The 17,175-nt window shown below is 40.6% G+C and overlaps 2 protein-coding genes across 2 annotated transcripts; both read right to left on the bottom strand.

Moving 5' to 3' along the window:
- Positions 1–51: 51 nt before the first annotated feature.
- On the bottom strand, positions 52–11,939 carry LOC146459821 (uncharacterized). Its single transcript, XM_085088888.1, has 9 exons — positions 11,538–11,939; positions 8,815–8,890; positions 8,244–8,366; positions 8,052–8,136; positions 7,083–7,138; positions 6,149–6,190; positions 5,646–5,766; positions 1,821–3,513; positions 52–1,666 (listed from the first exon to the last, which is right to left on the bottom strand). The coding sequence occupies exons 1-8, from the start codon at positions 11,783–11,785 to the stop codon at positions 2,885–2,887; spliced, it is 1,380 nt and encodes a 459-aa protein (XP_084945014.1). The 5' UTR covers positions 11,786–11,939; the 3' UTR covers positions 52–1,666; positions 1,821–2,884.
- A 42-nt stretch (positions 11,940–11,981) lies between these two features.
- LOC146459820 (uncharacterized) lies at positions 11,982–16,478 on the bottom strand. Its single transcript, XM_085088902.1, has 2 exons — positions 16,319–16,478; positions 11,982–14,088 (listed from the first exon to the last, which is right to left on the bottom strand). Exons 1-2 carry the CDS (start codon positions 16,379–16,381, stop codon positions 13,480–13,482), a joined length of 672 nt encoding a protein of 223 aa, XP_084945028.1. The 5' UTR covers positions 16,382–16,478; the 3' UTR covers positions 11,982–13,479.
- Positions 16,479–17,175: the final 697 nt, after the last annotated feature.

Raw genomic sequence — 17,175 nt, 5'->3', positions numbered from 1 at the left:
ACTGCACAGTTAAGCAGCAAAGGCAAACGAAATTATGGTGAATTGAGACTGCGTTTTTACTATCTTGTTTGTCATTGGTTGATTTTTTAAGAGGGGGAGGCGACATTGGAAAGTCGGAAATCTTACCATTTTGAAACAATACGTGAACTAATTTTGTTTTGTAAGCGTAACTAAACTCAGTGAGAAAGCTGTCCAAACTGGGGTTCCCACAAGGAGAGAATTGAGTGTTAACACGCTTTATTTCTTAAGCCAACCTTCCTACAACTTGTATACGTTTGATGCAAAATCACTTAAAAAAACGTCTATGATATTGTAACCATTCTGAACATGAAGTAATATATTTTGAAAGCAAATAGGAAAACAAGAACTTGTGTAGATAGCGTCTTATTTGTTAAATGATATATTTCATTGGGGAATGTTTGAACGCAATATTTATACGTCAAACTTGGTGTTGTGCGTTGTGAACACTTTCAAGCTAATCGTGTTATTTTAAATAATTTTGTTTTCTTGTTGTTTGAGCGTGTTAGAAAATTAAATGTAAAAGCGTTGACTTAGTCATTGTAAAGGTGGAGTTATTTTCCCCGTGTGTAATTGTGCAAAGACGTTATTTTGTGTAATACCGCCGGGTGTTTTTTTTTCTTAAGTCAGTTTTTTTCCAGCCTTTTGGCGAGGGTAATATTACTTGTATAATTATGTACTTAGATTTTAATGAAATTATTGTAGTGAAAGTTTAGGTTTGCGACGCATATATCTTACTGAGAATTTTTAAAGGTAACCTTAAAAGCTCATTCTACTAAATGAGCAGTTTTCTCAATTATGGAATGAAACGGTGTAAAGGTATGTTAAGAATTTCAGTACTGAATAAACTTTACACATTTTTAAAATTAAAACTTGTAGTTTTTCCAAAGTGTAAAACGCTCAAATTGGTCAGCGGTGGCAAAAGAAACCAATCCATTTCAAAGTAATTATCCTGGCCAACCACGACACAGCAACAACACAACAAACAGTGCAATGAACCAATCAGAATTCGAAGTAAATACATGTAAGCGGCATAAAGCGCGAGAAAACACGTTTGCAACCTCGTTCCCAGGTCAGTCCGCGGGGTAGACTGCCCTGGGAACGAGGTTGAAAGCGTGCAAGCAAAACAGTTGGTTTTGCTTCTCATTGGTTGACAGTGGCACGAGTTTTGTCAACCAATCAGAGCGTTTGTTAAGCCAGACCAAAGCAAACGCGAAGTACTTTCCACACTCAATTGAAAACCGCACTAAGAAATTTTCGTGCAATTTTTTTGGTCAAAGGGCTAAATTTAGAGCATTCCTGGGTTGCGGGACTAACTACAGAAAACGTTGCACGCTTGAAAATTTCGTTTCAGTGTTGCCTTTACTTTTCAAGTCGATTTATTATACGGCAAAGTTGCAACGATTTTTTCAAGCAATGCTTAGTGTAACCTTACGAAAATAGATTCGCGTTCTTTATATTGCAAGGCGATTATTGCAACTAGTTTAACTTGCATAATGTGGCTGAACGTTCCGGATGATTTCGTCCGTACCGCATTCAATTTCAAGAAGAGAAAGAAACGTTCATTTTGTGTATTCATGTTCTCCACAGAACCCTAAATTCGTCATTTCAAGTCTTGTTTTGCACAAGACAATAAAGAAATGTTAGGCTGATTTAGCAACAAAACGGGAACGTCAGATGACAACGGCGCGCGCATCTAGAATACCCATATATAGTCGAAATAGACTCGCATCCAGACTATTCCGCGCGCTCTCGCGTCCTCAAAAGACGTTCCCGTTATGTTGCTAAATCAGCCTGTTAACAAAATGTATTGATAACGCACGTGCAGAGCACTGTTTTGTTCATTAAACCGTTTTTATTAGAGACGTTCTCGTTGGCGTGGCCGTCATCGTTGCTCAAGTTTCCCTGGTGTCTTGAGTAACAGCGCCTTCATACAGAATGAACCCTTTCTAAAAGTGCCTAGACACGTGTAAATGAAGTGGCCGAGTATTACTGGTAGGGTAGTGCACCATATATTAGGGCCCGAGTGCCGTAACAAAGCACCCAACAAAACGACAACAATTTAGACAGTCAAGAGACTTGACACATGCAGCATCACCCGGGTATTTTAAAGCGGCCCTCCAACACCAGTGCGTTTTCGAAAACGCCCCGCTTTCGTTGCATCGAAAACGTGTCAATAGCTTCGCGTTGGCACTATCGTTTCCTGTCCACACCAAAACGCAAGAATACGTTGATACGAGGAAACTTTACAACAGTCATCTGCGCTTGCGGCTAAACGGCGTTGTTTTTTAAGGCCTTCGGTTTTCGCTTTCCACACTAAACGTAAGGGCTCCGTTTTCAGATGTCCCCACTCTGGATAGTGTTTTCGACCCTTTTTAGTGTGAACGCAAGGCCAAAACGCGTCCAAATGTATGCTTTTTCAAACAAGAACAGTGTGGACGGGGCCCAAATTTGCTACCGGATTCTACTGTTACCGCCGTGGTGGACGGTACGAAGCACCGTACACAAAGTCAAACATGTTTGAGAGATTTATTGGAATTACGTTTACGGAAAACGAAAGAAATGACCACGTGACTATGTTTATCCTTCATTTGCCGCTCGCTGTTTTCAGTTTCTGAGTAAAATTGATTAGATTTCCTTTATCATGAAAGACCAGAATTGTTTTGCGCTATTCTCGTCAATGTGCTCATTTTTTCAAGAAAACATAAACGCGAATCTCAGGGTTGCCGTTTGCCCCAAACGCGATTCTAAATCTCTATTGTCAACGCCTTTCTAGCAGTCGCTCCCTTGGTGTTGCATAGATCCTCCAGAAAAACAGGTAATAATATGCTGTTATGTTAGAATTAAAAGTGTTACAGCCAGCATCCTATTCGGTTTCCATTTCTATACTCCGAGGCTCTTCGAGTCCGTTTTCATCAGGGGCTTGTTCCAAGGGTTGCGCGTCTAATGTTCCTTTGTACTCCTCCTGCTGGTGTGCCTCATGATTAAGAACCTCACTGGTAGACTGATCGACACTTCTACAAGGAGATAAATGCGCTTTATCCATGGCTTGGACAGTGCATAAATCTAAATCCAAATCATCATCATCTTCGTGGCACGGCACCTCTTTGGTAGAGTCAAACAAGTCATTATCTGTTGCAGTGCCATCGGGGTTTCCATTGTCGATGTTGTGAACGCTTCTTCCACTCTGAGCAATAACAGTAGCAGCGTCAAGATCGTTTTCTTCAGTGTTCATTTCAGCATCTTCGACATCTTCGTGGCTCTTATTTGTAGCAGCCAAAGGAGATGAATTTGAAGCATCGGCGACTGTTCCAGATTCTTTATTACCATTTACAAGTGACATGGTATTTCCATCTACCGTTCCATCTCCCATTTCAACGTCATTCGCTTGTACGGAAGGATTATTCTCGAAGGCAAGATTTTCCATTGTATCGTGGTCATCTTGTGCATTGCCATAGCCCTCTGCTGCAACCTCTTCTGATTGGTTGTGAGCATCTGAAAAAGCGAAAATGCATCAACACGTATCACGTTAGGCTCCATCACTTGTTTACTGCATTGAGGAAAAGTCTCTCAACTTGAAGTTTGTGTCATGAGAGGACAATCGGCCGGATAGCGTAAAACGCAGGCTGCCGGTTGACTTCAAGCTATACTGAAATGCCATCCATAAATTGAGCCCAGCTTAGTCTATGTTAGGCCTACATTAGTCCAGGTTAGGTGGATTTCCACTGCCGCGTAATTTTACGTGCCTCAATGGGCGAGAATTTACGTGCGTAAAGGCGCGTTTACACGACAGAAAAGGAGGAACGGCTCGGATAGAAACAAGAACCGGTCCAATGATTTTTGACCGTTTATACGAGAAATATCAGGGAACGGATCCGATAAAAAGAGGCACCGGTCCCCAAATGTTGGTGGAACGGTAAGGGCTGTTTACACGACAAAATTTTAGGGACCGGACATGATTGAGCCCGCATGAATCAGTAGATCAGTGTATTTCGTTTAAACCGCACGTGCTCGTGAAGCAATATGGCGACGGACGATGGATTGTCACTTTATCTGTCGTGTTGGCTGTCTAGAAGGAAATTAAGTCGATCTCTTTTGAAGCAATGTGAAACCAAAATATGCCTGGAAGAGAGATTTCCGCGACGGGACCATAGGCAAGATCGGGTACGGGTAAAAGTCGGGTACGCATAGTTTACACGAAAGAAACTATCCGTGCCGTTCCACGTTTTGTTCGGACCGTTCTATTTTTTTTCTGTCGTGTAAACGGGCCTTAAATCAAAATGAAGAGCACATATGGACAGCCTACGCTGTGGACAAAGTGGAAACAGATTCACTTTATCCAAAGACACAAGCTGTCTATACATTTCCCCTATTGTGTACTACCCACGTAAATTCAGGCCCGCGACAGTGGAAGGCCACCCTTAACCCGGTCTAATCTAGGCCTAACATAGACTAAGCTGGGCCTTAGTTGATGGATAACACTTCAGTAGATCGAATAACGATTAACAAACTTTACAAACTGTAAAATTCCTAATATAAGGCTTGCATTCATTGGAAGGTCTTTTAGGGACTTAGAGGGGCTTGTTCGAGAGGGGGGGGGGGGGGGTAGCGTGTAGAGGATTTTTGCGTCTTTGCTTTAGGGGAGGTAACTTGTATTTGGGGAAGGAGGCTTATATCCCGAATTCTACAATATGAGAGGTGAATGTCGACGTATAAGTTTCGCATAAGCAACCTCATTTAGCGGACGGAAGCTTTAAGCTTTTAGGCGAAGTCGGCAAAAAACAAGGGATGGAGTCCACACTACCAAAAGTGGACTTTGATAAAATCCAAAGATTAAGGGTACTGCGGAACAGGTTATTTTCCGAATCCTCCGAGACCCAGAGAGGACTAACCAATCCAAGAGTAAACTGTAGTGAAAGTGCGGTGCTCCTCACAGAGGAGACTGCAATTCTCCTGACTTGTTTTGCTTCTTTAGAGGCCAAACCGAATTCAAAATTAATACCTTCACAACTGTTTGAACAACTTGCCCCCTTGTTCACCATAAGTGATTACGGCGGGAAAAGGATAGGTTTGGTCATTATTTTATTTTCCATTTTGTGCAAGTTCACAGCCGTCTCGCGTTTTTGACCTCTTGTTAAAAATGGTGAAATATGGCCTTCACTTAGCTAGAAAATAATTCTAGAACAACTCAATTCTTGAAAGGAACAACTCGTGATCTGTTCTAGCGCGTTGTTGTTGTTCAAGCCCACGTACTCTGTCTCTCGCCAGAGGCACTAATCGACAGTATTATTGCACTGAGGGGATAACAAAACTAGACTCCCATGAGTCTCCTGTAGCTCAGTGGTTGAGCATCCGAACTAGTAATCGGAAGGTCTTAGGTTCGACTCCTGATAGAAGCACTCGGATTTTTTCCGAGTGTGCCTGTGTCACCTGCTGAATAATACATCATTCTCATAGACAATTATGGGTTTTGAAATGACATCAAATTCGCGTGATACTTCCCCCTTTAAGGACAGCATGTCACGGCGTCCAACGTACGTAAAAGTTTTTTTCCACCGATGAAATGTATGAGGAAACTGCAAAACGTACAAAGGGAAGATGAGAATTGAATGACTGGCACGCCTTACCTGTTTGACGGGTTTGCGAATTATCTTGCTCAGCTTGTTTTTCCTGAGCTGCTTTTCGTTTTGCTAATGCTATTTCTCTGTTACGACGCATGCGCTCTTGCTGCTCGGACGTCATAACAACCTGTAAGAAAGACAGGTGCCAGGAGGAATTATGAAGTCAATAAAGGCTTTATCAAATATTGCTACTTTTAAAATAAATTTAGGGGCGGGGGTGGGGGTGGGTGAGGCTGGCCTGAAGTTTTCACCTCAAAAGATTTTTATTTCTTGCACTTGAATAAGGGATATTCATTTATTTAAAACAGTTTACTTTGAGTTTTGAATTTTACTGGGAAACAAAACCCTATGAAATCAAATTTGTGAGCCTTCCATCTTAGCGATCCGTGAAACAAAATTCAGATGCATTCCTTATGGACCAGTGTAAACCATAAATTCTTTTCATTTCTGGAACTTGAAAATTCAACCTTGTACAAAAATCAAATGGAGAATGTAGATTCAACATTTACCATTCTATCCCTTGCCTCTACTTGTGCACCAAATGTTTCCAGCTGAAATTGAACAAAACGGAAAAAACATTGAAGATTCACAAATTTGTTACTTGCCCCTTTGTTAGGTATGATTTTGTTTTGTTTTGTTTCTGTATTTTTTCTTCAAGAAATAATATTAGTAAATGACCACCTTAGTGATGACAATAATATTTGAATTTATCCAAGTTCCACAAGTGTGGTCCAAAGACCATGCAACATTATATCATCCTTTCTTGTAAACTAATTATTAGCTTGTATCATAAATTTTGCCTCTTGTTACTCTGTTTTTGCACCTGCCCAAGTCTTGATAGAATCTAGCTTGACACCAGCCTTCCCAGGGAACTTTGCCTTTGTAGTACTATTATTACCAGTGATAAAAAAAAAATAGGAACTACATTTCTTATGTAAGCTAAATTATTTTTATTTCTTTAAATTGCTTCGCCTAAGCATGACATTACAGAAAACACAAAATCTAAATTATAAGAAGCCAGAAATAAGATACCAAGTTACGCACAGGCAGATTAGATATAATAAGAAAAAACCCTGGATTTTAAAACCAAATAAAATTACTGTCAACCACTCAGTTCAATAAAATGTTCTCCGAGTGGAGTATTTGACTTATTTTATACTACATATACAGTCATTTCAACTAACGTTGTCGGTTCAAAGCATGAAGCTAAAAGACAAGACCGAAAGTTTACGTGGGATTTTTATGAATAAATTCATCAAAATCAGTCATGCCTGGAGAAAACAATAGGTTGTAATTAGCAGTACAATGACCTGCACGTGCAGGGATGATTTTGATGAAATTATTCATAAAAAATAATCCCACAAAACATTGCGGTCTCTTCTTTTAGCTTGATTTTAATCCGACAACGTTAATTGAAATAGCTGTATATATTAATAAACTTACATCGTTAACGGAAGGTGTACCACCGTCCTGAGATGGCGTTTCATCATCCTGAGTTCCTTCAGTCAAAAATAACAGTGGGTGTCACTTTAAGTAAGCACCACCACCACAGGAAGGTATGAGGGGGGGGGGGGGGGGTACTAAGGTATATTAGTGACAACAAGGTGCGAAGAGCTTTTTGGGTTTGAAATTAGTGACTGTGGACTCTTTTTGGGAACAAATCTTCTGGTGGAAATATTCTGGCAGGGTTTTGTTCATTGGGTTTCATGTGGAGACTTCTCAAGTCATTGGACATTTCTTTGATCCTGTTTTATCTGACTAAAGGACATTTATTTTTTAGTTCTAAGAAATTGTCTCCATTCCCCCCCCCCCCCCCCCCCTCATGGGATCACCACTTAGCTTGTCAATCACAGGCAACTTTGTTCTCTGCAGGGAGTAGGAACATGGATATGGTAGAATTAGGGAGTCTGACAGTCTATTACTGTTGTGAGACAAGTCATAGTAAAATTTTCCAATGTAAAATCTCTTCCTCGCAAAACTTGTCTCCCAATGGAAAACTACATTACGAGTCTCATTGAAGAAAAGAAGATAAGTCCTCTACTTTTTGCAATGTTGTTTATAGGTACAATTCAGCATTTAACATTCATTTTCTGTAACTTGCAATGCAATTCTCTTGTCAGCTTTGAATTGCAAGTCATAGAAAATATTGCCTCATAAAGCAGTTCCAGTCATTTTGTCAATCACTCATTCAGTCAGACAAAAGTTAGTCTGTTAGTCAGCCAGACAACCAGTTGGCCAGTCATGCAGTCCATTAGTTAGTTTAACAGTCAGTCAGTCAGTCAGTCAGTTGGTCCACCAGTTGGTTGATCAGTCTGTTAGTCAGTTTGCCAGTTGTTTTAGCAGTCTATCAGTCAGTCGGTTGGTTGGTCCATCAATTTGTCAGTAAAACAATTGAAAAAATGTTGAACATACCACTGTTTTCTCCAAGTTCTGTGTCAGACCTTTCGTCATCATTAACTGCCTCCTCTTCACCTCGCCTGATTCTCTTGATGCAATTCTGCAAAGATCACAATCACCATGTGTTGATTAATTTTGTGGACTATTATACCCTATTATTTGGAAAAGTGAGTCAGAACATATGTAAGGTTTTAACAAGAATTGTACCTGAACAAGCTTTTTGGAACTTAATTTTTCCACCTGTTCCACCACATCCACAAATGGAAACTTTGGAAACAAGCGATGAGCCCAGTGTTCATATCGCTGCATCAAAAGCTTGAGATCTGAGGCCTGATGAAAAAGAAAATTCAAGTAAATAAAATGCATGATATTATGGAGCTTTAGCAACAATGTCAGCAACAGCGGCAAAAACGTCACTATCAAAACAAATTCATGTTTTTTTCAAACGTCATGGTGGCTGTTCTAAATTGCTTTAAATCTCAAAATAATGTAGGTGACATTTCCTGGAGTTGAATTCTTGGAGACCGCACCCAAGTTTAGAAAGAGAAAGAAATATTCGTCCTGTGTTTATGTCCTCCATAAAACATCCCATCAGGGAATTTTCATGCTCTAGTTGCTTCATGCTATAGAAACCAGGTCAAGCTTCTGCTGTGTCCTCCTCAGGCTCATGTGCAAATTTATATCTTACCAGGAACATAAGTCAATACTGTACCAAGAAGATGTAAAATGACACAGGTTCACGATGGTAAATTTACTGTCACTATCTAAAACTAGTTACCTCATGTCCTTTCCCTTTAAATTTAATTCCGTCACAAAGATGCTGCAGAGCTGGAATTCCACGATCACTGCACAACCTGAAATTTGGTTGGTTAGCAATCTATGCACATCAGATTCTTTTTGGATAACAGGATGTAAGGAAAAAGTCTTTTTTTTTTTCTTTTCAACAAATGAAGAGGTGCCTGAAATAGTCCTAAGTGACTTCTGATAAACTGCTAGATTCTTTTTCCAAAATTACCTTATGTTTCCTGGTAAAAAGGGGGAGAATTTAACGTGAGATTAAGGGCGCGATCCATTCAACCAAAATTTCCGGAAATTTCGGTCCAAAACTGAACGGATCGGTTCAGTCCAACCGCAAAAGTTTCGAAAAAACTGGTCCACCTTTCGAAGTGGACCACTTTTCCTCGGTTGGACGGTCCGCCCGAAAATTGACCGTTCCATTTGGCTATTTTGCGGAACTTTCTCAATCCCAGTACCTTGCTGTTCACTATTTCTGTTCAACATGGAGGAAAGTGTGGAAAGCACTACTTGCACTTCTAATTATAAGTGGAGCCTTTGCGGACGGTTGTCAACGGATTTGTCGGAGCTACTTGTTCACCCGTGCACAGTTGCAACAGGTATGCAGTTGCTTTGCAAGCTAAGTGTTTGTTTTGGTTGTTAAAAGCTTTTTATTTCCCGATATTCCCCATGTTTTCGAGCACTTGCAAAACTCCTGCCATTTTTATTTGGTTTAATATTTTTTTGCGAGGGGAATGGATCGAGACCGTTCGGACCCGTCGCGATCCATTCGACCCCAAGAAATTTTCGAACCTCAGCCCGTAAATTTTGGTTGAATGGATTGCGTCCTAAGAGTCACTTGACTTCATGGGGCTATTTTCCATGCACTACATCAAATACAGTAGTTATGTCCCTTGTACATTTAGGTTCCACTTGAATGTCAATAGGCTTCTTTAGATTTGACCAGGAGTACGAGATTGACTATAAGTACAACTTTTTAAACCTAGTTTGCATGGTTTAGATAGCCGCTTGTCACACCTGTCTTGTTTGATGGGTCTCTTTATCTACTGGTAAACAATGGGAAGCAGTGAGAGGTCTGGGAATATGACTGATTTGAGATTTGAAGGACATACTGGTCCTCAATCTCGTACTAAACTCTGATCTGAAGGTCCCTAATGGGGAGGGGGGGGGGGGGCTTGTATATAAAACTGATGAGGTTGCTCATGGTTTGAAAGGAACCCTGGAAGTATCAATTTGCTGCAAATTGCAGTTACACCACCTGCAATGTTGGTGTTCCACTTTATACCTTAAGCAGTACAATAATCAAACCACAGATTTTTGTATCCCTAATAGATATGAACAGGAGCCCACTCACTTTTTTATGGGACTGGTTCCCTGGCCATGTTAATTTATCACTTGGCAGGTGATAAATTGTGGTTACAGTTGTGAAATGATTTCAACACAGCCCCATACATTATCATACACGCACTGGCACTGACTTTCATGCTATCCCTCTTCCACAAACAGGGATCATGAATAAAGCCCTGGGTGAGGGAAGGGACACTCCTCTGTATATGTGCTATATAGGTATGTGCTGCTGAGAAGGGAATGTTTTACAGTCAACCCAGGTCACGCGTGAACGATATTTTTGAAATCTGAACGGAGTTTTGAAATTTACATCTCAGTTTTGAAAATCGCCAACGAGATTTCAGAGTTCCCGTATAAATTTCCCTAGCTTACTGACGGTATAAAGCTATGAATTTTTCTTTACATTGTAAAATTGAATATTTCAAGAATAACAATTGTTTCCCAAGTATTTTGAACATTTTTTTTAAGTTAATGCGTCTTTTTTGGAACGATTTCCAGAGAAATGTCCAACATTCCATTCACACGTCCGACATTACAAAGAGAAATTCGAATGTTCATTTCATTCTTGGAAATACTGTTCACGCGTGACCTGGGTTGACTGTAAGTAGTTTAGTTTGGGAAAGGGTACGAAAATTAGGGAGTTTTGGCCTACGATACGGTCATGGTTCGTCCTTTTTTGGCTTTTAAAAATCCATGACCTTTTCAATTTCCATGATAAAGCGTTTTCATTTTAGTGTCAAAATATGCATTTTTTTTTTACTCGTGAAAATCCATTTCTTGGTTCCTTTTAGTTTTTTCTTTAATCCTTTTCATTTTTTATTCTCTAATAGAGTGTTTCTTGGTGTATTTTCTCCATAAATGTAATTTTAAATGACTTTCCATGACCCACAATAAAAATCCATGACTCTCCAGGCCTGGAAAACGAAATTACAAAATTCCACGAGGCTTTCCATGACTGGTACGAACCCTGAGGGTATCATTGAGGAAAATCTAGTGTGGGTCAGAGTCGCAGTGGCACACCCCCACCCAAAAATCCACTGAGTACCCCCCACCCCCCCCCCCCCAAACCCCCATAAGAAAATATTGTACACATAATTAATATATATTTGGGCCGTAAAGAAACCTTGCCAAAATCTGTGATGTACTTCGATCTCAACAACTTCCAAGCCAAACCCTTCGGAGTACATGCTCTCCAGTCCCAAAGACATTGAAATGTTCAAAATCGAGTAATCGCAAAGTCGACAACTCGAATAATAATTCTTAAGCCTAGTATTATGCGTACCTTTGGGTCGTTTTGATCGCGCTTCTTTCCCTTTCTGCGAACAACCAAATAAATAAAATACAGACAAAGATCCCTACCTAACTTCATCTAGCTTCGGTCTCGGCGATCTGTTCACTTTTCGTTTCTTGGCCGGTTCTTTCTTGTTGCTTTCGCCGGCAGTTTGATCTCCGTCGCCATCTTGGTTCGCTGGATCGTCATCTCTTCCAGGCGACAATGGAGGTAATGGCGGCGGAAGATTAAATGGATCATCGTCATCAAACAGACCAGGTTCGTGTCCTGCACCGTCATCGGCAATATCGCTCTCAAATGTTATCACATCCGACATTTTTCCTATTTGTAGTACAAGAACGATCGATCGCAATCAGCTCTTCTACCTCTACTTCTTTCCCGCCAAAATTCCTAGTCCGCTGACCACAGCCGAGCGGCTAGTGAAAGAAATATAGGTCCGTATCGCATGCAAAATGATATACGTAAACATACACTGGCCGATAGTCCATTTGTGTCCTTGGTGCTACAACAACAACAACAACAACCACCTTTATTTCCTCAAGGTAATTAGCTTGTTATAAGTACATTCTTGTATAGTAAATTTGAATAATTTTGAGGTAATGACAAAACACAACATTCATTTGTACCCTTCACATTCACATCGCCGCAATTACCACGGTTTACCACCATAATCACCCACGACTTGCTTCCGTCTTGCCTCGTTCGACTCCGCGGAGGTCGGAGATTGTTTTCTTTGCCTCGTGTGATCTCCCATTTTCTTACTAGGGCTGAACACTCAGTAGAAAATTCATGTGTTCACTTTAGCACTTTATCATACACTGCAGAGTAAATTCTCTGATCCATCATTTATACTAAATCAACAATGCCGACAAATGAAGATCAATCTAAGGTAAAAATTTGTATCTTAAATAAAAAGTGGTAACTGGCAAAGGAAAATCAGGGAAGCTAACATCACTAATCAAAGTAAAATAGAAGTCAAAGGAGCGATTGGCAGCAGCACTAGGGGAACCTTAAGGGGTGGGAATGTGGTTGGCGCCAAACGTATTTCACGGGTCGAGTATAGCTTATTCCATGGTCAGTTTACAGATACTACAGCGGTATTTTACCAGATGCTTGATGATACTTTTCCGAGATCCAAAGTGTTGAGGAATAATGCGAGCAATGCGTAACAAGTCCGCAAATAGCGGTTCACTGTACGGAATCATCCCTCTGGACCTCCCAATTTTAGACAGGGCCACGTTCGATAAGATAGAGAACGATATTCAGCTAACGGCAGACGCAATGAAACTTATTTTTCACAAAGACTCGATTATCAACCGCTGGCGATATGCAGCCTAACTTAAATGATATCTCTGGTATAAGCTATTTTCATTGTAGGTTCTTTACAGTTTTTTTGTCAGCTTATCATGTTTAAGAATTTTATCTTACTCTTGTGGTTGTAAACGTTTGTTTGTCGTTGTCAGTTAATTTTTCAAGCTCTCGATGATACTTAGTTATCTCTAACAGAAATATGAAGCAAATAAATCAGAGATCTAGCTGTTCCATCAGCTTTACATCTTTCAAGTTAATTAACTTAGGATAGTATCTTATTATTATATTAATTATCCTAATCTACACGAAGATCCAGCTACATAGAACGTTCACCGCTTGAACTAAAACTGAACTAACAAACAAGCAAATAAAAAATCATCAGGTGTACTAAAACGACCAAAGAACTAAAAGAAAAATAATAGAAAAATCCGCAGACTCTGCTAAAAGTTGCACTGGTCCTGCCAAATAACAGTTTACTTTTGTTTTGTGTGGATTAAAACTTCTCCTCATCCATGATGTCTCGTCGAGGTAGAAGAGTTTCATAGAATGAACACACGTTACTGAATCAATCTTACTTAAACCGGTTTTTAAGCGCCGCTTACAACTATCTTCTCAGTTCACGATTTTTACTAACATTTTTTCATTCAATTATAATCAAAGAGCTTTAAATTGCAAGCAGTTCCTGACTTAAATCTCGTTTCAGTTTTCCTCCTCGATGCTCACTTCAATGTACTTGATTCCTACTTTTTCGTTGCTTTCATCGGCGTAAATCTCCAGAAGAAGGCCATTGTGGGGGTTCAGCTTACGCTGGAAGGTCATCTCTCTGCTGAAGCCACCGTCGAGCGAGACAAAACAGGTTCCCCACCGGTCAGACAGGTTCAGCCAGGTTTCGAACCTTCCCGGGTAGTTAGATAAGGATGGCTTCGGTAACGCCGAATCTTGACGACGATTTCTGAAAACATCACCGCTGGATCCCTCGATGTTGATGCAAGGAGCACCGGTTCTATAATTGCTCTTGTCGCGAATGTGAGCACCAATGAAGTATTGACCGTCAGAAATGACATACGAAGGATCGCTTTCTCCCTGGCCGATCTCTTTGTCAGTTCCAACTATCATTTTGACAACAAGGTTGGCATCTGGCGCGACGGTTCCCGCGGGAATGAGCGGGATCTTCATCAGGCGGGCGTAGTTTTGTGGCGCGCTCAAGAAGGTGAATTTTGTGGCGGTGACGGTATGTTGATGGTGAATAAAACTAGCGGCTCGCGAAAGCTTCAGTGGTGTAAAGAGCTGGTAGTACTGAAGCCGCCCCTGAAAAAAAAACATAGCTCTTGTTAACCTCGTTTTCTCGGACCGTACTGTAAGTTACTGACCGAGGTTTTTCCGGTCCATAAATCAACGGGATAAAACGAGGATCCGTAACTTACAGTACAGACCGAGAAACGAGGTTAGTAAGATATTTAGCGCGCGGGAAAGGAAACTAGTTGAAGTTCAAATTTAGCGCGGACCGTACAGTGAAATACGGCCCGCAAATTGAAATGACAAATCACACCGCGTGTACTAACTGAGGGGTATGTTAAAAAAAAAAAACAAATAAAATCAACTGAGGCGTTAAAGATGATTTCGGACGGTACAACTTTGTTGTGTGCGACTATGTTTTAAAATCCTATGACAATCGCAAGCAGGTGTAGGTAATGTTGCATGACGAGACTTGTGTATGACGCGACCAACGTGCGTTACAGAAATCGCTTCCGACAGTCGTAAGCAAAAGTTATACAGGCTAGATCGGTCTTTACACTTGACCGGAAACGGATATTTTTCAGTTATTATTTTCTCACTCCAAGGAGCCGCTGCGAACAGCCGCCAAACACCATCATGATTACGCAGACCGTTTAGTACTCACATCCGCTCCTTCTTCTAAGAAGCAAGGTATAGACTACAAGAAAAGTATTTCTTGTAGGTAGTATACAAGTCATAAAGGGGTGTACTTGACAGTAGATGAAATAAATAAAATAAATAACTTTTCTTAAGTGTCCATGTATTTAGCGCAGAGCGCTACTCAATCTGGAATTTGGAAATGTTGGTTTTTAAAAAGAGAAACCGGAGTAAAACCTCTCGAAGCAAGGACAAGAGCCAAACTCAAATCACATCACATATCACGTGTTTCCGGGAATCGAACCCAGGCCAAATTGGTTGGAAGCAAGTGCTCTCACCACTACGCCATCCCTACTTCTAAGATAAGAGGAAGATCTTTGCCTCGGTCATGATGTCTTAAACCTTGCTGGGAGCCAAGGCTTTTTGTTTTATGAGATTCATGCAAGTTTCCACGCGCAAGACAAAGACTGCCCTTGTTCCTCTTGTTGTCTTGGCAACTCAGCGACACACTTCCGGATTAGCTCCTCTGAGGAGCAAAGGTTAATCCACTTCACTCACTAAACCGTGCAAAATGACATGCTGTTAGCGAGAAAACCTAAGGAGGCATATATTAGATATTTTCACCCTTCTGTTCGACAAGTCTATATGGAACTGGTGCTGGTTCTTGTGAGCACTGATGATCACTCAATTTCCAGCTATTTGTCAACACCGTCGCCGAACACTAGTTACAAGTCATTTCTAAGCTACTGAGGTTCCTAAACCAACACCTCTCTCCATATTTTGATCTTTTTCTCGACTCTAAGACAAATCTGTGCCGAGGGTCTGCCGTCTGTACCTCAAAACGTTAACCGAGTATACTAATTTGCATGTTTTGATTGGTTCTGAAGGTGATTCCACTGAGATGGAGTATTAAAGATTGTCTAAGACTTGGTCCAGTTCATGACTATGTTATGAGAATTACAAAAATGCAATAAAAAATGGGGGTCATCGTGCTCGTTTTTATGCAACCTGGATGGCTAGCATGATAGTAAATATGTGACCCACGCTAGTAATAAGAAAAGGGAACTATCATTTCTAGCAAAATTAATTTCTTGCATTAAGGTATCGAAGCAGTTCAACAAAATTTACTTTAATATTACATAACAAACTATTTTAATTGAACTGGAATTAAGATTATGAAAGAAATTAAAGATTTTGCTGCGTGTGCACGTAAGCAGCACTACCTAAATACGTGCTTTTTAAAGCATTCAAATAAAAATATCTCAAATTAGAGTATTAAACTTTCCTTTAATTAAAATCGCGATATATAGTAGTCAACCGTATGACATTTAAATTAATGCATTAAAAAATGGGGATCACCGTGCTCGTTTAGAAGAAAGGGACCATTTATTTTCCTGCCGAGCTTAACCTCAAGGAAATCTCGTAATGTTGTGTGTACGCGTGCTCGTTCTCGCGCTAAATGACGTGAAAAATTATGCGCAGCAAGGATGTGCAATGCAATTCAGTGGAATCACCTTAAAAGGGATCACCGTATTCCTCTTGCAGGGCAAAATAGTCAAAATCTACCCCCTTTTGAATACTCTATTTCACGATATAGCGGGATGCCTGAGTTATGTCCTGTTCAACGAATTCTACGCTGCAAATTAAACCATCAGTTGTCATTTACCTGTGAATTAGCTGAAGATTGGTGTATTGTAAGCAAGACAATTAAAACGGCAATCGGTGACATGATGCAAAGGATGTTTCCTATCTTTCGCTCTTGACTAGAAACAAATGCAAGGCTTGAACAAATCAAATCTAATCGTGACAGTCAGCACGCAAAGCTAGAGAGGCATACCTCATCGACAGAGGTCAAGCTCTTGAACCCTTAGGTCTAAATAGGGAAGATGAGACCATTTTTCCAGTCTTTCAGCCCCCAGTGTTACTTTCTCAAATTTCTTATTGTTGCGTTTTTTTTATTTCTTTTCTACGTTGTAACGTTAGCTAAAGAGCGTTTTCACATACGTGAACCTATTTCCATATCGTCATGACGACCGACTTTGTCCGCCATCATATTGGTGTTCCATCACGAGTAGTAGCATATTGTACGATTTTTTGAGACGTTTTCAGCCAAAGAAATTTGTCGTTTTCATCATGGTCCTTTGCCACATTGTCGGTTATAGCAATAAATCAGGAACGAAGCGGCCCAATGCTGAAAAATGTGGCTTTTTTCTTCGTGTTCCACGGCGCGTGTTGTTTTCAGTCAAGGAGAGCACAGAAGATGGATTCCTGCAATAAGTCGAGACGACTTAACTGACTCTATCAGTAGAGTAAACTGGGACCAGAGCCAAAAAACCGGAGGAAAGGGGGAGGGGAGAGGAGAGAGAGGAAACTTTCCTTTCCTCTCTCTCCTCTCCCCTCCCCTCCCTTCATCTGTTTCGCTCTCAACCCAATTTTCGCGCGGCCCAAAGGAAAGGCTTGCTACACACGCTGTTCGACCACGTGCAGGTTGACTTTGTAGACTTTGTTTTAGTTCAAATAACA

Source organism: Pavona decussata, unplaced genomic scaffold (genome assembly GCF_977016875.1).
Source record: "Pavona decussata unplaced genomic scaffold, jaPavDecu1.1 SCAFFOLD_216, whole genome shotgun sequence".
Classification (NCBI taxonomy): domain Eukaryota; kingdom Metazoa; phylum Cnidaria; class Anthozoa; order Scleractinia; family Agariciidae; genus Pavona; species Pavona decussata.
Note: the sequence above shows the minus strand (reverse complement) of the source record. Positions and strands in the feature narration are given on the sequence as shown.